General features: G+C 35.6%; 4 protein-coding genes across 4 annotated transcripts; all 4 read left to right on the forward strand.

Moving 5' to 3' along the window:
- The first annotated feature begins 4,088 nt into the window (after positions 1 to 4,088).
- Positions 4,089 to 10,787, forward strand: LOC132178819 (1-aminocyclopropane-1-carboxylate oxidase homolog 1-like). Its single transcript, XM_059591375.1, has 6 exons — positions 4,089 to 4,811; positions 6,039 to 6,360; positions 7,421 to 7,659; positions 9,404 to 9,745; positions 9,906 to 10,227; positions 10,326 to 10,787. The coding sequence occupies exons 1-6, from the start codon at positions 4,270 to 4,272 to the stop codon at positions 10,581 to 10,583; spliced, it is 2,025 nt and encodes a 674-aa protein (XP_059447358.1). The 5' UTR covers positions 4,089 to 4,269; the 3' UTR covers positions 10,584 to 10,787.
- A 325-nt stretch (positions 10,788 to 11,112) lies between these two features.
- LOC132177465 (1-aminocyclopropane-1-carboxylate oxidase homolog 1-like) lies at positions 11,113 to 14,360 on the forward strand. The gene is made up of 3 exons (XM_059589800.1): positions 11,113 to 11,677; positions 12,244 to 12,565; positions 13,940 to 14,360. The coding sequence occupies exons 1-3, from the start codon at positions 11,151 to 11,153 to the stop codon at positions 14,195 to 14,197; spliced, it is 1,107 nt and encodes a 368-aa protein (XP_059445783.1). The 5' UTR covers positions 11,113 to 11,150; the 3' UTR covers positions 14,198 to 14,360.
- Positions 14,361 to 14,458: 98 nt separating this feature from the next.
- LOC132177464 (1-aminocyclopropane-1-carboxylate oxidase homolog 1-like) lies at positions 14,459 to 18,287 on the forward strand. The gene is made up of 4 exons (XM_059589799.1): positions 14,459 to 14,835; positions 15,999 to 16,589; positions 17,078 to 17,399; positions 17,887 to 18,287. Exons 1-4 carry the CDS (start codon positions 14,699 to 14,701, stop codon positions 18,154 to 18,156), a joined length of 1,320 nt encoding a protein of 439 aa, XP_059445782.1. The 5' UTR covers positions 14,459 to 14,698; the 3' UTR covers positions 18,157 to 18,287.
- Positions 18,288 to 20,018: 1,731 nt separating this feature from the next.
- On the forward strand, positions 20,019 to 22,812 carry LOC132178746 (CASP-like protein 5B3). The gene is made up of 3 exons (XM_059591271.1): positions 20,019 to 20,568; positions 22,374 to 22,506; positions 22,617 to 22,812. Exons 1-3 carry the CDS (start codon positions 20,438 to 20,440, stop codon positions 22,809 to 22,811), a joined length of 459 nt encoding a protein of 152 aa, XP_059447254.1. The 5' UTR covers positions 20,019 to 20,437; the 3' UTR covers position 22,812.
- The last annotated feature ends 176 nt before the right edge of the window (positions 22,813 to 22,988 follow it).

Consider the following 22,988-nt stretch of genomic DNA (forward strand, 5'->3'; position numbering starts at 1 on the left):
TTGTTTTTTTTTTTTTTTAGTAATACTCACATTTTTATTATACTCTCGTGTTGAATTGGAAATTCAAAATTTTAAAATTTGATTTCCGAATCCTATATTGACCCAAGTCGGAATTGAAAATCATTATCGATCCAAAGCCAACAATTGTTGGAGCCATTCTACGACTTTGGAATTAATAGGGTTTCGCTCAATATATATATGCATTCCTCCCTCCCCGCCGTGCAAGCCGTAATAAGATCCTCTCAATTTCAAATAAAATTCGTACTATTTATTTTATGGTCATAATTTAAAAGTTTGTTTATCTAATAGTATACATTATGTCAATGGCCGGACCTCTAACCTCTCTCTAGTTTTTACTCTCTGGTGATTTTCTTTAGGGAAGAGAGATGGTTCCATCCCTCCCCCTCTTCCCCTTCTTTTGCTTTTATGCACTTGTTTTTTCTGTTTTTTCTCCTATTTTTGGTCCCTATCACCGATTTCAGCAGCGTTCACCCCAACCCTCCACCTTGTTGACTCGCCGCCTCATCCGATTGTCGCCTTTTTCTTTGTTCTAGTCAACTTGTGGGTTTTAGATTCAGTTTGATATAAACTAGATCTGTTCCTTTTTGGCTTGCCAGGCCAACAACGCGCCTTTCCCCTGTCTTCTCAACCTCTCTGCCACCTGCAACCTCCTTCCTCATCGCAACACTACCAACACGCACTAGTGTGTGGTCTACACGCGTTAATGTGGGAGCTTCACTCTCATGCACGTGCTCCACCCACGCGGTTGTTGCTTGGCCTCCACCGATGCTGTTGTTTGCTGGTTTTGTATTTTTTCTATATTTTAATTTATTTTTTGCGGTTTCTTTGTAACTTGTTTGAATAAGGATTATCCAAACCTTTGGGTTGAGGATGTGAACAGTTTCCTGGCTTTCGAGTTAAGGAGGATGAGTTTCGGTATTGGGTTTTCTACTCTCAGGGCCGAGGAATATGAGCTATATATGTATTGAGTTAAGTCTGTCTGAAACAGATCTGTTGTTACAACTAAAAATTAGTTATGAGTTAGCGAATATTGATATCATTGATAAGTCTTGAATGTCAAATTGTTATATATGTATCTATGACTTGTAACCTCGTAGCTTCGTCTATGATTTTCTAAGAGTTTTTGCTCTATGATGCAAGAACTTTATGCTCATGACTCTTCATCAATTAATTATCACTTCGAAAAGCATCATCCTCAATAGGGCACCTTACATTTATTATTAATTAGCATCATTCGAAGATCAGTTTTTCCACGTATCAACTCGAGCTAGCTCGATCACCACTTCGAGATTGAGAAGATGTTAACATATTACCATAATTGTGCGATAATACCTTCATAATATTCTCAACATATATATCATGGTCATATTCCTTATTGACTACCATATTAGCTCCTCTTAATTATTATAAATCAATTAGCATAATTTCTTTATGTTGTATTGTGTATTTCCTTTATTTTCACTGGCTTTGTTCAATTAATTATAAATTAGGCTAACCTATTGTACAGTTCTATACAGTTTCATACTTCTTTAGCTTATCTTTTTTTCTTTCGTTGGTGAGGCTGTCTTCCTACAACCATTACTTTATATTTTTTTACGATGGGTGATTATTTCTGCCACGATCAAGACAGCTCTAAGTGATCAGGTTTTTTATTTATTTTTAATTTTTTTTTATTCTTATATATTGTCTAATCCAGTTAAAAGACAAAAATGCTGTTGCACTCATTTCTTTGCTGTCCTTGTTATCCCTCCTTGAAAAAAGAAAGATTCTCCTTGCTCCACATGAAAGAGTAGTATGCGATCACTTCTTAATCCTTCATAGCATTAAGATAAGGGGTAAAAAAAAATGGAGGTGACAAGCGTCAAACCATATCATAGAGTTCAAAAATAATAGTTACAATATAAGATTATTATTGACTTACAGTTAAAGAATATTATTGAGTCACACTTAAAGATTATCACTGAATTACAGTTGAATAGTTAAAGACTATCACCTAATTAACTAAATTAAAGTAGAAATCTATTTGTATCCAAGATGATTTTCCCATAAATAGAAATATGTTATATTGTAAATATCACTCAGAAAAATAAGAGCTTACTGCAACTTTAGGACTTGATCTAAACCGAACCACGTATATCTATCTCTGTATCACTATATTATTATTTCCGCAAGTTCAAATAGGTGGCCTTCAAGTCCTACATCAAAATCAATGGGTCACTGTCACTCCCACTCCGGGCACTTTGGTCGTAAACCTAGGAGATATGATGCAAGCAAGTATTCTTTATATTAATGTCTTTAATTTGGAGATTATTTTATTTTGATGTGACATTAAGGTGAAAAGTAGTATAATTTTATGGGTTTTGAGTAGCTTATTAATATTTTTGTTTTAATAACAAACATAACATAATTTTTCGATTGCATCAAGAAGTAAAATTATAATATGAAACATACTATATGTATAATTGAACCCAGAGCTAAAATCTGTCCATGGCAAGAACATATACCCATGGGATAAAAACATGGGAATATCTTGTAGCGGTCATACGTTGAACTGATAAAAATGTTGTCTTGGTTTTGATGTCTCTCTCATGTGCAGCTAATCTCCAACGATAAGTTCAAGAGCGTGTTTCACAGAGTACTGGCAAAGAACATAGGCTCCAAGAATCTACGTGGCTAGTTTTTCACATTTCAACCTAAAGACTACCTCTAGGCTGTATAGGCCAATCAATGAGTTGCTATCAGAACACCCCCCAATCTACAGGGAAACCACCTTAAAAGATTATGTTATTTATATTTATCCGAAAGGGCTAAATGGGACATCTGGACTAGAATATCTGAAACTTTGAAGTCAGCCATATCTATATACAGATGAATATGGTTCATTTATTTTGTTGAGCTTTAACTATGAATTTCGACTGTTGCTCCAATATATGTGTTATGTCTAGCGCTTTACTGTGCTTGCCTATTGTCTGCATATAAAGCGTATGTAATGTGTAATATATTTGAACTTCTATTGTTCAAAGCTCGAATATGGATTAGTTGAAGAAATATTTGTTGTTTCTAATGTTGTTCTGTTTCAACCACACATAAAATAACCAAAATCAAATTAAACATATAGTCATTAAAACACACAATTTTGGTTACAAACTCTTAGTAGGACTCTTCAAAGGTAAAAACACTTTTAGGCAATCAAACCTAAAAACTTTACTTTATACGCTTGAACTTCTACGTGATTTGACAAATTTCCTTGAACTTTGAAATCTTTCAATTTGAACCCCTGAACTTTCAATTACAGTCAATTTGTCTGATTTAAGCATTAACTTTAGCAGCAAAACCTAAAAAGACCAAAATGCCCCTGATTTTCGTTTTTTTTAAAAAAAAAAAAAACTGTGGGTCAGGCTAGACCTACGGCTACGTCTAGCCAGTACCCAGTGTGGGTCTAACCTGAGACCCACCATGGGTCAGTAGACCCACAACTAGGTCTGGCCGTGACCCAACCGTGGGTCAGCAGCCAAACCTATCCTGGGTCAGCAAAGACCCAGCAGTGGGTCACGGCTAGATTTTTTTTTTAAAAAAAAATTTAATTTGAAAGTAAGGGTAAATTTAGAATTTTTTTTTTTAAAAAAAAGTCGGGTATAAACGTTATTGCCTCACTTTCCTCACTTTTAACGTTTTAAATCTGACAGAGAGGTTCAAATTGACTACAATTGAAAGTTTAGGGGACCAAATTGAGAGATTTCAAAGTTTGAAGAATTTGTAAAATCGTGTAGAAGTTCAGAGGTCTAAAGTAAAATTTCCAAAAAAATAATGCATAAAAAAAAATTAAAAATAGAAGTTTCTTTTTCCATAATTCTTTAGTTTTTTTATTTAATTTTTTTACCATGAGTGATCAGTTTTTACTTTTTTTTTTTCTTATCTTTTCTAAATCCCGTGGTTGCACTTTGTCATTTCTTTCTTGTCCTTGTTATCCCTTCTTGAAAGAAAGAAAGATTCTTTTACACGAGAACATGCAGCAGTACACAAGCACCTCCATTGCTTCATAGTATTCAGACAACGAAGGAAAAAAAAAGTGGAGGTGACAAGCTCACTGCAGTGGTTGCACTTTGTCATTTCTTTACTGTTGAAAAAAAGAAAGATTTTTGCTTTTTTGAAAGGAAAAAAAGAAAGAAAGATTCTTTTTACACGAGAATAGTGATACACAAGTACCTCCATTGCTTCATAGTATTCAGATAATTAAGGAAAAAAAAAATGGAGGTGACAAGCTCACTCCAGTTTCAGTCAGAAAGGGAATCTAAATATGACCGGATGAGTGAACTGAAGGGTTTCGATGAGTCAAAAACTGGGGTAAAGGGACTTGCAGATGCAGGGGTAACGAAGATCCCGCAGATATTCATCCATCATCATCAAGATAACGATTCAGGTTCCTCATCCTCCGACTCCAACTTCAGCATTCCAATCATAGACTTTGAAGGCATCGACAGAGATGCTGGTCGACGCGCTAAGATTGTTGAAGAAATCGGAGATGTGTGTGAGAAGTGGGGTTTCTTTCTGGTTGTTAATCATGGAATTGAGGCAACCGTGCTGGATGAGATGATCAATGGGGTGCGTAGATTTCACGAGCAAGACTACGAGATTAAGAAAGAATTTTATACACGCGATGAAACGAAAAGTGTGAGATATAACACCAACTTAGATTTCTATCAAGCAGGAGCAGCCAATTGGAGGGATACCATATATTGTTCTGTGGCTCCTTCTCCACCCAAGCCTGAAGATTTGCCACAAGCATGCAGGTATGTGCCATGTTACCTAACATGGAAAAATAATAAAATATTTATTTAGTTTGCTAGGGTGAATTTTTTTTTGATAAGTTTGCTACGGTGAATCTAGTCAATGTTTCCAATTTTTTACTCAATAATATGTTTTGTTATGACATTTTTTTGGTCTAACCGTCTCCGATTAGTGAGATCTGCACACTCTTTGTGTTCTTCGAGGCGTCCTTGATCTTTGATCTTCGTGCTTTTGCAAGACAATAACCAATTAAAAAAACTCGCCGGTGGGGTGCCGGCATATCTTACTCCGATGCCTAAGTTCATTTGAGAAAAGTCTGCTCTATATCCAATAATTGAGTGTAGGGTTTATACCTGGTATATGGACTTTTTTTTTTTGATAAGTAGGTATATGGGCCTATTTATAACTTAGGACTAGATCCTCTACTTCGACTTGTCCTATAAATGCTGAAAGTTGTGGCCAATTATTCTTCTGGTGGGCTGGTATTGGTCTTGAGGTGCATGTTGTATTAGGTGGGCTAATATATGAGAGCTCCTACTATCCGATCCAGGTGTAAACCATGCATTTTACAGCTTCCAATCACCATGTGACACATCATCAATTGAAGAAAAATGCAAAATATTAAAGTGAGAACAAAAACACCCAATCAAAATGAGAAAAGAATAAAAACACCTTGTGGCCTGGGAGACCCAACCTGGGTCTGGCCAGCCGTGACCCGATTGTGGATGCTTCAAAACCTGTTTCTAATGTCTCAAAATTCATTTCTAATACCTCAAAACTTGTTTTTGAATTCAAAATTAAAACTTAGAAGTGTAAGGTTAAGCCTCTAGGGATTCTATCACCATAAATGCCCAAAAAAAGTGACTCACGGCGCCAGAAAAGGTGACCCACAACTGGGTTAATTACAGCCAAACTCAGTCATGGGTCACACCAAACCCACTGGCGTGACCTAACTGTGGGTCACCCACGGCTAGGTGGCTGGGCCTAGCCAACCAACACCGTTTCAACATTTTTTCTTTCTCTCTTTGACTTCAAATCTAGTATATTTTGTTGTAGGTTATTTTTGTGCACTTTTTATACTTTTACTTATGTGTCAATTGATGATTGGGGGCTATAAAGATGTGGTTTTATGGCTCATCCAGATATAAGTTTAACTCCTAATATATATTTAAATTATTGCCAACATGTTTCATTCATGATTTTTGAGTCATGCATTGATCGATTTGCAGAGATATAATGGTTGATTACTCGAACGCAGTAATGAGATTAGGCCTTACTGTATTCGAGTTGCTGTCGGAAGCTCTTGGGCTCGAGCCCAACTACCTCAAAGACATGGGTTGTGCCGATGGACTTTATCTTTTGGGCCATTACTATCCACCATGCCCAGAACCAGATTTGACTTTGGGCCTCAGCAAACACACCGATAGTGCATTCCTCACTATCCTTTTACAAGACCAAATAGGTGGCCTTCAAGTCCTACATCAAAATCAATGGGTCACTGTCACTCCCATTCCAGGGTCATTGGTCTTCAACATGGGAGATATGATGCAGGCAAGTAATTTTCATGCTTCAAAAATGAAACATTATGATTTTTTGGGGATTATTTTTTTTGTTCTTTGTTTGAAAAACTGTCATGATGTGTTGTGTTTTGAAAAGTATTTTAGGTGTTTGAGGAGTATTTTTGTTTTGAGTTGTTTATTAATGCATTTATTTTGAGAACGGAAAACAAAAGACAACAAATAAAGGATCTAACAAACCAAGTATAATTTTCGATTGCATCAAAAATTATTTTCATAATATGAGACATAATATTATTTTCATTCTTCAACATTCATATCTCTAAAGGCAAAATTTCTCATGAGCCAACTTGCTAGGGAGAAAAAAAGTATAAGTAATGCCAAAAATCACATTTTTATCTCATAATGTATAGAAGTCTCACAAACCCATTAATTTTTATTTCTTATTTTTAACAAGCACTAAACCAAGAGTTAGTTAAAACTGTCATGTCAGTATTGTGGGTGTTGAAGTTCAATAATGTCGCTACTCTACTCACTTGAACGACTCTTAGAACATGCTTTGCGGGGTGCGATTTCGAATGCTATAAAAGAATTTGGCTTCCCTCACTGGACATCAATTGGTTTTCAGATGAGATGGTCAAAGGCCCGATCCAACAATGGGATTAAAATGTAATTTCAAATATTACTCAAAAAGCATATATGTATATTTCTAAGCACTCCTTGCAATCCAGTATTAATGGTTATATTGATAAGTAATATTATACGTACAACTTTTAATATATGTGAGCATGTGATTGGAGGGTATGTTTCCTATATTGATTATAGGTCCTCACTTCACTTACCCGAAAAGATTATTGTTCCTCAAATTCAAATTGATTCAATTGTGTGTGTGTATATATATATATATATATATATATATATATATATATATATATATATATCCGATCAATTCAACATTGAACACATAGCTAAAATCTGTCCATGACAAGAACATATACCTTCGGATAGATACATGGGAATATCTTGTAGCAATCATATGTTGAACTGATAAAAATTTAATGTTGTCTTAGTTTTGATGTGTCTCTCATGTGCAGCTAATCTCCAACGATAAGTTCAAAAGCGCGTTTCACAGAGTACTGGCAAAGAACATAGGCCCAAGAATCTCCGTGGTTAGTTTTTTACATTTCAATCTAAAGACTATCCCTAAGTTGTATGGGCCAATCAAGGAGCTGCTATCAGAAGAACACCCCCCAATCTACAGGGAAACCACATTAAAAGATTATGTTTTCTCGAAAAAACTAGATGGGATCTCTAAACTAGAAGATTTCAAACTTTGAAGTTGTTCAACTCCAATGCACATGCAAAGACTGTTTATCCTTACTGCGCTTGCGTATTGTCTGTGTTAGAACACATGCATTCTACATAGGGTTTATTTTAGATCTTTTAGTTTGCATATATAAAACATATCTAGTGTGTAACATGTTTGAACTTCTATTGTTAAGAGCTTGAATACGGATTTCTTGATGAAATTGTTGTTTTTAATGTTGTTCTACTTCATTTGAGCCCCCGTAGTTTGTTGTGTAGTATGATTTATGTAGATGCTTTGAAAATTTTCAATTCTTTAATTTTAATTAGTTTCCAAATAGTCAACATTAACCTGATTCACTTGAGATGTGTGTTTAACTTTATCCTTGAATCGATAACTGGATATGAATCGATTGGCTTGGCCTTTTACCTAAAAATACTGAATAAATGGCTATTTATTATGCGTATGCTCCTACACCAGTTCCTACAACAGCCAAGAAGCACAGGCGCAAGGAAATTCTTGGAAAATTCTAGCATCTTCTCAGGTGCATTACATTTTTTTTTTCCAAGCGTTTATAACAAATACAATCTAAATTAACACCGGTAATAGCATTTTTTTATTTTTATTTATTATACTCTCGTGTTGAATTGGAAATTCAAAATTTTAAAATTTGATTTTCGAATCCTATTCCTACCCAAGTCAGAATTGAAAATCATTATCAATCCAAAGTTGACAATTGTCAAAGCCATCCTTCGACTTTGGAATTATAGGGTTTTGCTCAATGCATGCCTCCCTCCCCCGCAGTCCAAGCCCTAATAGAATCTTCTTTATTTCAAACGAAATTTGTAGTATTCATTTTATGGTCATAATTTAAAAGTTTGTTTATCTAATAGTATACATTAGGTCAATATTGACAACTTTTTTTTTTTTGAAAAATTCAATAATATGATATCATGTACATAATTAAATTCAATAACTTTAAATTTTGATCATCCTATCTATTTCACTTAAAATAAAGATGTTTGAGAAAAATTCACTTTATCCTTCTGAAGTTTCAAAAGTTATTTAATTTAAACTCAAAAGTTTAAAAATTTGTAATGTACCTCATAATGTTTCAAAAATTTTAAATTTAAACCTTCCGTTACTAATTTTTGTCAAATTGAACGGAAATCAATGAAATTACGTAATTATCCTCAAGCTTTTTTTTTAAAAAAAAATTTATCAAATTTAACAGAAATTAGTAATGAAAGGTTTAAATTAAAAATTTTTAAAACATTAAAAACTACATTACAAATTTTTAAACTTTAGAGTTTAAATTAAAAAACTCATAAAATTTTAGAGTGGAAAGTGATTTTCCCCATTGTTTCTTACTTGAGAGAATTAATTGGGTTTTGGAAGATACCAACCCTCCCCAGTCCCCACTCTACTACCGATAAATAAATAAAAGATTGATAAAATCACTTTGCAACAAGGACCAGAAACTCTTTGCATTATCTAAGGATTTAAAATTGGACACGTCGCAGAAAAACTTGCCATCCAACTTCTCTGTGTGCAAAACAAGAACAAGAAAAATGGTGATCACCGACGCTGGAGAATCACTCACCGGAAATTCCATAAACTATGACCGTCTCCAAGAGCTAAAGGCGTTTGACGAATCGAAAGCCGGTGTCAAAGGCCTTGTGGACGCTGGTATTACCAAAATACCAAGAATTTTTGTACGACCGCCGGAGGATATCGCCAGGGACTTTCCCAGTTCCGGTGATCCAACTAATAACCGATTCACAATTCCTGTCATCAACCTTGGCGACACCGTCGGCCGGCATGCCGAGGTTGTCGCGAGTGTCCGGCAGGCCGCTGAAATGGGATTCTTCCAGGTGGTGAATCATGGGATAGACGAGAGTGTGTTGGAGGAGATGTTGGCGGCGGTGCGTAGGTTTCACGAGCTGCCAAGGGAGGTGAAGGCTGAGTACTACAGTAGGGACCCGACAAGGAGGGTGAAGTTTGAGAGTAACTTTGATTTGTACAAGTCCAGGTTCGCTAACTGGAGGGACAACATGTTTTGTGTTATGGGTCCTGAGGATCTTGACCCTCTGGATTTTCCTCTTGTCTGCAGGTAATTTTATATCAGATTTCAATTTAATGAAGTTAAGTTAAAGCCTTTGAATTTAAACTCACACGCACACTCAACAGATGTAATTATTGTATAAAAATTGGTGTTTATGGGAATTATGAATGTCAATTTGGTAATATGTTCATTTATGTGATATATGCAGAGACATAAGTATCAAGTATTCAAAGGAAGTGAATACATTAGGGATCACATTGTTTAAATTGCTATCGGAAGCACTTGGGCTGAAAGCAGAGCAGCTGATCGAGCTGGATATGGCAAAGGGACAAGCTCTTCTTCTTCACTACTATCCAGCATGCCCTGAACCCGAATTGACTCTTGGCACCAGCAAACACTCGGATCCTGATTTCTTAACCATCTTACTTCAAGACCATATTGGCGGCCTTCAAATTCTTCATCAAGACCGTTGGATTGATGTCCCCCCTTTGCCTGGAGCTCTAATAGTTAACATTGGTGATCTCTTAGAGGCAAGATTTTCTTACACTCTAAAACTTTGTTCTTCAACATGCACTAATTGAAGTAACTAGAATTGCTTTGTTAATTGTTATAAGTTTTGTTCTTGCAGCTCTTGTCTAATGAAAGATTTAAAAGCATAGAGCACCGAGTGGTTGCGAACCGAGCAGGACCAAGAGTCTCTGTTGCATGCTTTTTCACTCCGAACTTTTATCCATCAAGAATTATTAAGGGTCCCCTCAAGGAATTGTTGTCAGAAGATAATCCGCCTGTATTCAGGGAGACCTCGGTGCAAGATCTCATTGCTCACTACTATGAGGGAGGACTTGATGGGAACTCTGCTCTTTCACATTTCAAGTTGCCAAAGTAACAATTGAAATAAGACTACTCTTTGATTTGTGATATGAATATTCCATAATGTTGCTTGTAAAACATGTTCTTCTTACTTGGAATGCTGGGGGTAGTTCTCTTTGTCTGACTCTGTCAATAACAGGACAGGATGTAATAAAGTGATGTTTTTCAATTAGGATTTGTCCGAATCCTTGGAGAAATTTCATTAGTCTCCTTGACATTTTGATAGCTTGCAGTTCATTGGGGATGTGTGAATAATTGCATGCAGCTTCACCTGGCTTGTTAATAATCTGAATATCTGGTCTGGTGCACATAAAGTTGTGTATTCCATACTGAAAACAGAGTTTAACCCAGAGAAATAGTACCTAAAGGCTTGTGACGTGAAATTTCTTCCTACTGAAATTGGAGAAAAATTAAGATTTTGACTTTCCAGAAAAAAGACAACCTTTTTCAAATTTTAGTTAGAATGATCATTGCTGGCACGTGCAACAGATATTAACATATTCTGACACACGCTCAAACAAATATAAAAAATTAGATATCAAAGTTTAATCTTTCCAGAACCAGAGGTCCAGAGCAAAGAAGAATGACGATAACCGGCGCCGGAGAATCAGTCACCGGGAACTCCGTAAACTATGATCGTTTTCAAGAGTTAAAGTCCTTCGATGAATCCAAGGCCGGTGTCAAAGGCCTTGTGGATGCTGGTATTACCAAAATCCCAAGAATTTTCGTCCGACCGCCGGAAGATCTGGCCGGCGATCCAACCAATACCCAAATCACAATTCCGATCATCGACCTTAGTGACATCGTCAGCAGGCGTACTGATAAAGTTGCCGGTGTCCGTCGGGCCGCCGAGGAGGTGGGGTTCTTTCAGGTGGTGAACCATGGAATAGCTGAAAGGGTGTTGGAGGACATGCTGGAGGCGGCGCGTGGGTTCCACGAGCTGCCAAAGGAGGTGAAAACTGATTATTATACTCGTGAGTTGATGAGGAAGGTGAAGTATGGTAGTAACTTCGATTTGTACAAGTCGAGGTTCGCTAATTGGAGGGATACTTTATTTTGTGTTATGGGTCCTGAGCCTCTTGACCCTCAAGAATTGCCTCTGGTCTGCAGGTACTCTTTTATTATGGAGTCATAGTTTTATTTTAATCTCTTATTTCATTCTTGCATTAGATATTCTGAATACTTATTAATGCTTGGATACTCTGGGAACATTAAAGGATACCTGTTTTCAGAGTTCTCGGAGCAATCCAGTTTAAGAATTATGAATTCGTAGGATTGGTAGATAGCTGCTGAATTTTCTTCCTCCCAATTATTCTATATTGGACAAATAAAGTAATTTTTCATTCGAAAATTGACATCATGCTTGAATGAACATAATTTTTTATTGCTCCAGGACCAGGTGTGTCACAAAGAATGTTGTATTATGTCTGGAATTGCTAACAACCCACATAATTTCAAAGTAATCCATATTCTTGCTTCTAGTTGGAATATCCTTGACTATGCTATCTGGAGATATTGACAAACATTGAACATCTATAGACGAAATGTCTTTATTATTATTTTTATTACCATTCATGTTTGTTAAGGTTTACTTGAAGCTTTAATTTAATGGCTTGAATACATTTAGGAAGATTACAATTGGTTTTATCGATCTTGAATCATAGTTTGATTTGCAGAGACATAATTATCGAGTATTCTAAGCAAGTCCATAAGTTGGGGATCACTTTGTTTGAATTGCTATCTGAAGCACTTGGGCTCAAACCTGACCACCTTATAGACCTGGAGTGTGCAAAGGGGCTTCAACTTCTCAGCCACTACTATCCAGCATGCCCTGAGCCCCAACTGACATTGGGCACCACCAAACACTCAGATCCTGATTTTCTCACCATCTTACTTCAAGACCATATTGCTGGACTTCAAGTTCTTCATCAAAACCATTACATTGATGTTCCTCCTGTTCCTGGAGCTCTAGTTGTAAACATTGGAGATCTCTTACAGGCAAGATTTTGATATATATATAGCAATAAGACTTATTTTTATCATGTCATTTCAAGATGCCTTCTCATTCATGTACATTTAGAGCACAACATTGGACCATTCTCAGCTTCACATTCATATAAAAGCTACCATATCTTCATGAAAAATGGACCCTGTTCTGTTGCATTACATCATAAAATGATCTCATGTCAAGCGTTTGATCTCTTGAGCGGCTGAAACTTGAATGTTACGTACCCATAGAACTAAAGGCACAAGATAAATTATTGCATGATTGCATGTGTGGATAAAAAGAGATGTGAACATGGGCTAGGAAGTGAAGTGACCTGGTTAGAATCAATAATTATCTTGTATTGTTTTATGTGTTGAAGTTATATCAAGTTTAGAAGTGTAAGGGATAATAAGTTACCTTATGATAATGATAGAGTTGTACTTCCATCTTTTTTTTAAAAAAAAAAATCATTGTAAGTTTATTTAAAGACCTGTCATGAATAAAGATCATGACATAAATTATTTTGGACAAACACTACATCTTTGTTTTGGGCGGTCCAGGTTTTCCTTGAAATAAACCTAACTCACATTAAAATTCCCTACCGTTCTCTAACCTACTTTCTTAGTTTTCAAAATAGGAAATCAATGTGAGATAGATCTTGTACAGATCTTTGGGACTACTTTTCAATATATGAAGGTGCAGTTACTTGTTAACCGTTGCATGTTCCTACGGAAAAGCTTTTGTGCTGCTACATGGCTTCTCATTAAGCATGTTTACAGCTACCATGATTTAATCAGTACCACTCAACTATGCTATTATCATTCGTAATCATTGTTTTCAGGCATGCACATGGCCATTGCTTGAGTTAAATCTCTCTCATAAATTTTATTAACTCCACTCAGCAATAATCTTTTTTAATAATTTTTTTCTTGCATGCGCATGGGAGTGTTCTTCATGGTGTCTGAAGACTAAATAACATGGAAAAAAGATCACTAAAAAGGCAGGATTTACAATATGTTGACAAAGAAAGAGGCTGGTTCCTGAATTTAGCAGAATATCATTCTTATGATGATTTCTACCTCGGTTCAAGAAGTTATGCTTTTGAAGAAAGGGAGCCAAAATGCGAGAGACAAAAAAAAAGGAAAAGAAGAAGAAGCAAAGCATTGAACTTTTTAGAATCATTTCTAAAGTTTAGATTGATGCCACTTTGCATTTTCAAGCTAAATATTTTGCATTTATTGCTCACAAAATGGGAAAATAATTTGGTTATTTTGATTTTTATGACTGGTAATTGCTCAAGGTTATAGAACCAAAACTATTGGAGAAGAATTTGATTTGTAAGTTCTTATAATCTGTTTAAAGGATTTTCTGTTGTATTTTTGCAGCTCATATCTAATGACAGATTTAAAAGTGTAGAGCACCGGGTGCTAGCAAACCACCTTGGACCAAGAGTATCTGTTGCATGCTTTTTCACTCCTCATCTTCACCCATCAACAATGATTTATGGCCCCATCAAGGAATTGCTGTCAGAAGATAGTCCCCCTGTATACAGGGAAACCTCGGTGCGAGATTTCATTGCTTACTATGATTGGAAAGGACTTGACGGGAACTCTGCCCTAACACATTTCAAGTTGCAAAGGTAACCAAGGAAATAAGGGGATTTGAATTATAAGCTATGGCTCTTAATACTGTATTTTATAAGAACTGAAGTGACAAAAACTTCATGTTAAATATACTTTTATTTACTTTATTTATGTACAACAGAAAAATAATTTGCTTATGATAGAAGATGCCCATGTTTCACTTCATGCTCTTTAAAATGCATGTGTTTGACAGCTTCTTGTTTTCATTCCCCTGTTATGCCAAAAGTTTAAAGTACATCAACAGCATCTAGCCCAATCACTAAGCAAGACTTGTTACATTACTGAAGCTTTCTAAAGGAGATGGTTGTACATGACATATACGGCTCTCCCTATCTTGATTGGTTATCTTCTCTCTTTCAATTTCAGAGCCCAAAAATCAGATTAAGTACAATAATTTCTGATAAATTATGAAGGCCTCAAGTGTCAGTTGTTTCCCAACTGGAACTATGCCTTGTTGCATCCCGGCCAAAAGAAAAAAATAATAATAATAATAAAGAAAACATGTTGATTGGTGTTAATATTATCATTGATGCCAAAATAGAGAAGATGCTTCAAATCATGATCCATCCAACAGCTGAACTCTGCATTTCACAATACCAGCTCAAGACCCCATGGCAAGGAGGACAAACCCAATGCAAGTAAGTGATCACCATCTTTTAGGATGCATGGTAATTTAATATGGTATTATAAGAGTGGTCCAGAATTCAATCATTGACTTCATAGTTTATCTTTCATTTCAATTAAATATTGTATATGTTGAGATTTATTTATTTACATGTGAGGAGAGTATTTACTCATGCAATCACTAAAGCTTTTGGTGAAGCAGGTCCTAAGTTCAATCTTATGAAGCTAAAAATAAAAGAGATTTACTACCTTGGCTGATAGATACCATTATAGATCTATTATCGCAAGTTCTTTCACTTATAAGTGGATCAATTTATGGCTATGTTACATGCTAAGTCTTGTGCAATCTTCATTTGATCAGTAGTCTCTTTTGCTGCATGGGTTGCAGCTGACTTTTTCTGCAGAGAGGCATTTGGAGAACTTCATAAAAAAATTACAAAAAACACGTGGACTAATTTTGCATTTAACCCAAAGTTGTAAAATTTTAATTATTATTTTGAATTAAATAATTTTAGATTTTGTCAATCTCGTATATAATTTAATGAGATATAATCAAATTTCAGCATCAACCCGTCTCCAATTACAAGTTCTGAAAATATTTGTATGCGCTTGAGATTTCCATCAACCAAATTGAAGAGAAGCTTTGTTTTGAAATACTTTTGAGACAACTTCTCTGTATTTTTATTATTTTTTTATTTTATTTTTTTCATTTTCTTTTTAAGCGTTCAAACTAAAAAGAAAAGAAAATTGACACCCTTAATTCAGATTTTGATCGTCATTGGAACTAGGGGTGAAAATGCGGTTACAGTTAGCAGTTATTGGCTAAAACCGCTAACCGTAACCGCCTAGGCAGTTAGTAAAATTCACTAACCGCCTAGACTATTAACCGCTAACTACTTTTTAAAAAAGAAATTTTTTAAAAAAATTTGAAAGTTAATTTTTTTTTTTTTGAAAAAAAAAACAAACAAAATAATGTCGTTTTTGTGGTAATATGATAATACCCCATTGCATACGACAGCATTTATATATATATATATAAACATAAAAAAACGAGATTGAGCATATAATGGTTAGCGGATTTTTCTAACCACCTTAAAAAAGCAGTTGACAATTAGAACAATGAAGGTTTAGCGAGCGGTTATAAACTGCGGGACGACTATAAAAATTCAAAATTCAGGTATCAAAAGTCGTATCTTATCTTTCCGGAACCAAAGCAAAGAAGAATGACGATCACTGGCGCCGGCGAATCAGTCATCGGTAATTCCGTAAACCATGATCGTCTTAAAGAGTTAAAGTCCTTCGATGAATCCAAGGCCGGTGTCAAAGGCCTTGTGGATGCTGGTATTACCAAAATCCCGAGAATTTTCGTCCGACCGCCAGAAGATCTTGCCGGCGACCGCCACGATTCCAGCGAGACAATCAATACCCAAATCACAATTCCGGTCATCGACCTTAGTGACATCGCCGGCAGGCGTGCCGATAAAGTTGCTGGTGTCCGGCGGGCCGCAGAGGAGGTGGGGTTCTTTCAGGTAGTGAACCATGGAATAGCTGAAAGGGTGTTGGAGGACATGCTGGAGGGGGTGCGTGGGTTCCACGAGCTACCAACAGGGGTGAAGGCTGATTATTATACTCGGGAGTCGACGAGGAAGGTGAAGTATGTTAGTAACCATCATTTGTACAATTCAAAGTTCGCTAATTGGAGGGATACTCTTTTTTGTAATATGGGTCCTGAGCCTCTTGACCCTCAAGAATTGCCTCTGGTCAACAGGTAATCGCTTATTTCATTCTTGCATTAGATATTCTGAATAGTTATTAATACTTGGATACTCTGGGAACATTAAAGGATACTTGTTTTCATCGTTCTCGAAGCAATCCAATTTAAGAATTAGGAATTCGTAGCATTGGTAGATAACAACTGGATTTTCTTCCCCCTAATTAATCTTTATTGGATAGATAAAGTAATTTTTCATTCGAAAATTGACATCATGCTTGAATGTTGTATTATGTCTGGAATTGCTAACAACCCACATAATTTCAAAGTAATCCATATTCTTGCTTCTAGTTGGAATATCCTTGACTATGCTATCTGGAGATATTGACAACCATTGAACATCTATAGAAGAAATGTTTTTATTGTTATTTTTATTACCATTCATGTTTTTTAAGGTTTACTTGAAGCTTTAATTTAATGGCTTGAATACATTTAGGAAGATTACAATTGGTTTTATCGATCTTGAATCATAGTTTGATTTGCAGAGACATAATTATCGAGTATTCTAAGCAAGTCCATAAGTTGGGGATCACTTTGTTTGAATTGCTATCTGAAGCACTTGGGCTCAAACCTGACCACCTTATAGACCTGGAGTGTGCAAAGGGGCATCAACTTCTCAGCCACTACTATCCAGCATGCCCTGAGCCCCAACTGACATTGGGCACCACCAAACACTCAGATCCTGATTTTCTCACCATCTTACTTCAAGACCATATTGCTGGACTTCAAGTTCTTCATCAAAACCATTACATTGATGTTCCTCCTGTTCCTGGAGCTCTAGTTGTAAACATTGGAGATCTCTTACAGGCAAGATTTTCATATATATATATATATATATATAGTTTTATGTGTTGAAGTTATATTAGGTTTAGAAGTCTAAGGGATAATAAGTTAAATTATGATTACCAAAAAGGCAGGATATACAAAAATTTTGACAAAGGAGGAGGCTGGTTCCTGAATTTAGCAGAATATCATTATTATGATGATTTCTTCCTCTGTTATAAAGGTTATGCATTTGAAAAAAGGGAGCCAAAGTACTGCGAGAGAAAAAAAAGAAGCAAAAACTTCGAACTTGTTAGAATCATTTCCGTAGTTTAGATTGATGCCCCTCTGCATATTCAAGTTCAAAAATATTTTGCATTTATTGCATGCAAAATGAGAAAATAATTTGGTTATCTTGGTTTTTATGCCTAGTGGTAACTCTTCAAGGTTATAGAACAAACACTATAGGAGAAAAATTTGATTGTAACTTCTTATCAGCTGTTTAAAGGATTATTCTGTTGTATTTTTGCAGCTCATATCTAATGACAGATTTAAAAGTGTAGAGCACCGAGTAATAGCAAACCAGCAAGGACCAAGAGTATCTGTTGCATGCTTTTTCTCTCCTAATCTTTACCTATCAACAATGGTTTATGGCCCCATCAAGGAATTGCTGTCAGAAGATAATCCCCCTGTATACAGGGAAACCTCTGTGCGAGATTTCCTTGCTCACTTTGTTGAGAAAGGACTTGACGAGAACTCTGCCCTAACGCATTTCAAGTTGCAAAGGCAACCAAGGAAATAAGGGGATTTGAATTATAAGCTGTGGCTCTTAATATTGTATTTTATAAGAACCTTAAGTGACAACAAATTTCATGTTAAATATACTTGTATTTGCTTTGTTTATGTACAACAAAAAAAATAATTTGCATATGATTGAAGATGTCCATGTTTCAGAGCCCAAAAACAGATTAAGTACAATAATTTCTGATCAATTATCCCTACTGGGGTGGGTATACAAAGTACTGGCTCAATGCCCTGCCTTGGAGTGGTTTCTTGTTATAAAAAATAATAATAATAATAATAATAAAATCTGATAAATTATGAAGGGCCTCTAATGTCAGTTTTTTGTCAACTATAACAATGCCTTATTACGGCCAGGTCAAAATAAAATGGTAAGGATTTGGATAGAATTGAAGCAGGTCTTAAGTTCAATCTGATCAAGCTAAAAAATGAAAAGGATTTACTGCCTTGGCTGATACCATTATAAATCTGTTATCGCAAGTTCTTGCACTTATAAGTGGATCATTCTATGGTTATGTTACATGCTAAATCTTGTGTGACATAGCGGAAGACTTGGTAACACAAATCAGAAGCGTCTTTTGACCAAAAGATAAAACAAGCCCTTAAGCGTAAAGAATAATAAACTCTGCAGAGTATATGAGAAATTTTCAGCTTTGATAATAATTCAATTGTCTTTTACATTACAAACTAACACATATATAGAAGATAAATACTTGTAGAGATAGTAAACATATTCATAATAGTAAAATTAAACTTAATCCTAGTAAGGAAAGAAAATAAAGTCTTAATTGTAAATCATAATAAAATAAAATAAAATAAGATCTTATCCTTTAGCTTGGAGTCACGTTCTACATCAGTTTCCGCTTCTTGAAAGAATTCGTTCTCGAGTAAAGTTCTAACTTCTCTGGTGAAAAATATTCAAAAATGACTGCCACGTAGAAGATCAATGACATATGCATTGTTATTAATCTTTTTTAGTATCTTGCATGGACTATACTTCTTTTTCCTCTACTTTCTAGAAGTACCAGTCGGCAGTCGCCTCTTGTGTAAATACATCATCACAATTACCAGTCACATAAAATGCTTTTTGTCGAAAAATATTTTTTGGCATATGGATCGTACGGAAAACGGTAGGCGACTTTTGACAACTTCCAGCAAAGGTTCAACAAACTCCGACAATGGTCCAGTGGTTTAAGAAATAAAAACTTAAACTCGAAAAATAGTTAAAAAAAATGTAAAACGGAAATCATTTTCCGAAACTAAAAAAGTTTTTTTTTGTTAAACCGAAATTATTTTAGTTTGATTATTATTTTCGATCACATCAAATACCAAACCAAAAAAAAAAAAATCTAAAATATATTTTAATGGAAGCGCAAACGGAGCCCAGTGTCCTTTCCAAGCCAAAACAAATGATGACTAGGATGAAATTGGGCATTTTTCATTTTTAAGATTTGAGTTTTTGAGTTGCAACAAGACGAAAACAGCATATGCATTTAAGATAAGATGCCTTTTCGGCTACTTTGTACTAACTTCTGTCGTAAGTTGTAACCGGTTCATCTCAATATATATATTATATATATATATTTTTTTTAAAAAAAAAAAACTTTCTAGTATGGACTTCCCAAAGTATTAGGACTTACGAGCGGAAGGAAAAGAACGAAAGATAAAATAATATACTTTCAAATGAGAAATTTGCCAAGTCACACGCCTATACCCACTCTCGCTATATAATTGTAGGATTACGCTCGAAATACTCAAGAGTAGGGCTCGACCAAAGTAAAAGGTGTGGCCTACACGCGAATAAATTGCGCGTGGAGTAGCATTCCACTTTCCTTCTGCAGTAAGGCACGCTATGTTCGGTCACGCCACCCGACTTTTGACATGTTTGAAGAGTTGAGAAACGTTGTATGAAATGTTTGAAGAAGATATGTCCAGTTTTTTATGGCTGTTCCTCTTCTTTAATTCATAAAATTTCATCTCCCTTTCTCTCTCTCAGACACGTAAAATCCACGTTTGGGTTTTGCCTGTACATAGTTATTTTACTAAACACGTAAACAGATGTGAAATTACACCAACTCTTCAATTTTAGTTTTTGGGTTTTACTGTTTCGGGTTCTTTGTCAGCTTTTCTCGTTTGCTTTCTCAGAGAAAGTGGGTTGGAGAGCACTTGCTTTTGGGATTTTTTTTATGACTTTTTTTTTCTGCTTCTGAATGGGTTTGGGAAGATGAGTTTTTTCTCTGACCCATTAAGAATCTGAAATTTGCTTGGTATTGAAGAGAAAGATGAAGGATTTTCCTGGGACGCCTGGGACTTTCACCGGACTTGTTCTGAGGATTTCGCAGTGCATTTTTGCTGTTGGGTCGATTGCTTCTATGGCCACCACCACCAATTTCTCCAGTTACACAGCATTCTGGTATTTGTTCATTTCTCAACTCTGTAATTTCTTATTTATTCAAATATTTTTCCTGTTGTTCAAAACCTAGTATATCAATATCATTGTAATGCCTCTTCAGCTTCAGACCCATATGTTAATCTCTGAGTTATGCCCAAATTAATCATGAGTAATCCGTCCACCAGAATTATATTGGCTTGTGGGGTTTTGAAATTTCTGGGAAATTGTTATTTAGAGAAATAAATGTATCAGAGGACCAATGTACATGTATCCCTGCATGAATTAGATCTGCAGATGTTGTTGGAATTAATATGTCATCCATAATTATTGACATCATGTTTGCAAGCAAAAAAGTTCAAACTCTCTAGTGAGCATCATTTTGTTGGCAATTATGAAGAATCTTTTCAATTAAAAACAATGTGCTTCAGCCTTCAGTGTTTGGCACTTGCAGATGTTTACAGTAACTTCATGACTGAACTGACTACCTATTACTGAGATGCATCTTATTAAAGAATAATGTTGTGAAGGTAGTTTCAGTAATCTATGTTTGCCATTTGTTTTCTGTCTTAGAGGAGGTCGGCATCCAATGTATCCTCCTTCCTAAATAGTTGATTCATTGAAAGTGGAAGTTTGGACCATTGAGATTTCATACAATTTCTTACTCATTTGATATTGATCTTGGATTGTATATATATGTTGATTTCGGCAAAGAGTTCTCAGCATTTCTAGCCCAGCCCTTCTATACAGTGCTTGTGCAGTGTTACCAAGTACAAGGGGAGTTCTTTTTTTTTTTTTTTTTGGGAAGGGAGGGAGGGGGAGAAAAGGTGCTTGTTTCCCTATTTTAAATAAGCTTCACTTTAGTTATTGATGTGCTAGTTACTAGTGTTTTGCATTCTTACTCATTTAACTCAGGATGTGAGGACAGTACTCTAGATGGAAGTTTACTATATGCTTCTCTCCATCAAGGCAATCTAGCTTGGCCACCTTGCATATATTTTGCTTCAGAATATATGGAAGTTTCAATCAATATCCATTTTACTTGTTTGACTGTGTGTCAGCTCTGTTCTCAAAGGAATTATTGGTTTTGGAGCAAGGTTCCATTGAGCATATGATAAAACCTGTATGCTTTGTTACGCTTAACTTTTTAATTGGTTCTATATGTTATTGGGACTTGAAATTTGGTTTAGACAAAGTGTAATAATTACAATTTACTTTTCAGTGGTAATGGAATATACACTTTTGATATCAAATCCTTTACCCATTAAGCCATGTATGGTATATGCAAAGTACTTTTTGATTAAATGCAATAGCCACTATACATGCTTTCAAAATGGATCTGGAAACGTTAGTGAAATTGACACCACAGAGCAGCATATGCTTGTATGGTGTGCCTTCAATTATTTCTTTACCTTTGGTGTTAACATATGATCTGTTTTTTTCTCTCATCTTGTCACCTATTATTGCTACCTGTAAGTTCCCACAAAGCATTTCTATCTAAGCCCTACCCTTTCTGTTCTTAGCCACCCATATAATCATGCAAATGGATTTTGGTGGCTCATTAATAGCAGCAAAAATGTCAATCTTGAAATGTATATAAGATCATAGACACTTGAGTTTACAAAAACTTGGTTCACTATTACTCCATTGTAGCATGATAGCATCATCTGCTTGTCTGGGTACAAAACAAGGAGATGTACTACTTGCACATAATTGATTCACTATTACTCCATGCTTTGCAATTTATGCAGGTTATTTCTTTTTTAAATTCCATTATTTACAGAGGGAAATGCAAAATTTTATGCTCCCTCTCTCTTTTCTTGTTGCAGCTACCTGATTGCTTCAATGGGTTTACAAGTCATCTGGAGCTTTGTGCTTGCTATGCTGGATGCACATGCCTTGGTTAGAAAGAAGGTCCTCCATAATCCTATTTTAGTTAGCCTCTTTGTGGTCGGAGATTGGGTCAGCGTCTATGAAACTTTGATCAAACTTAATTGTTTCATTTCTTCCAAAAGACTTGTGTGTTTATAGTGGTTGTCATTTATAACTCCTTTGATTTTTAAATTCAACAGGTGATGGCGACACTGTCTCTTGCTGCAGCTTCTGCCTCAGCTGGCGTTACGGTGTTGTACTTTGGCGACTTGGGAAGCTGCAAGTTAGGAGAAGAATGCCAGAAGTACCAGATGTCAGTTGCCTTGGCCTACATGAGCTGGGTAACAATTGCAATTTCATCTCTGATTATGCTTTGGCTTTTAGCTGCGGGTTAGACCTTTTTATTGTATATAGGCCACCAACCCCATCTGTCCTACTGAAATTTTGATCTTTTCGTGATGTTGATAGAAAAGGAAACACGCAAAACAACGTTGCAATGCTTTACAATTACTTTAGTTCCTCCATTTTTTTTTTTTATCCCAGGTGGGTTGGGGAAAGGTACAATTTGTATA

Source organism: Corylus avellana, chromosome ca4, assembly GCF_901000735.1.
Source record: "Corylus avellana chromosome ca4, CavTom2PMs-1.0".
In the NCBI taxonomy this organism is placed as follows: domain Eukaryota; kingdom Viridiplantae; phylum Streptophyta; class Magnoliopsida; order Fagales; family Betulaceae; genus Corylus; species Corylus avellana.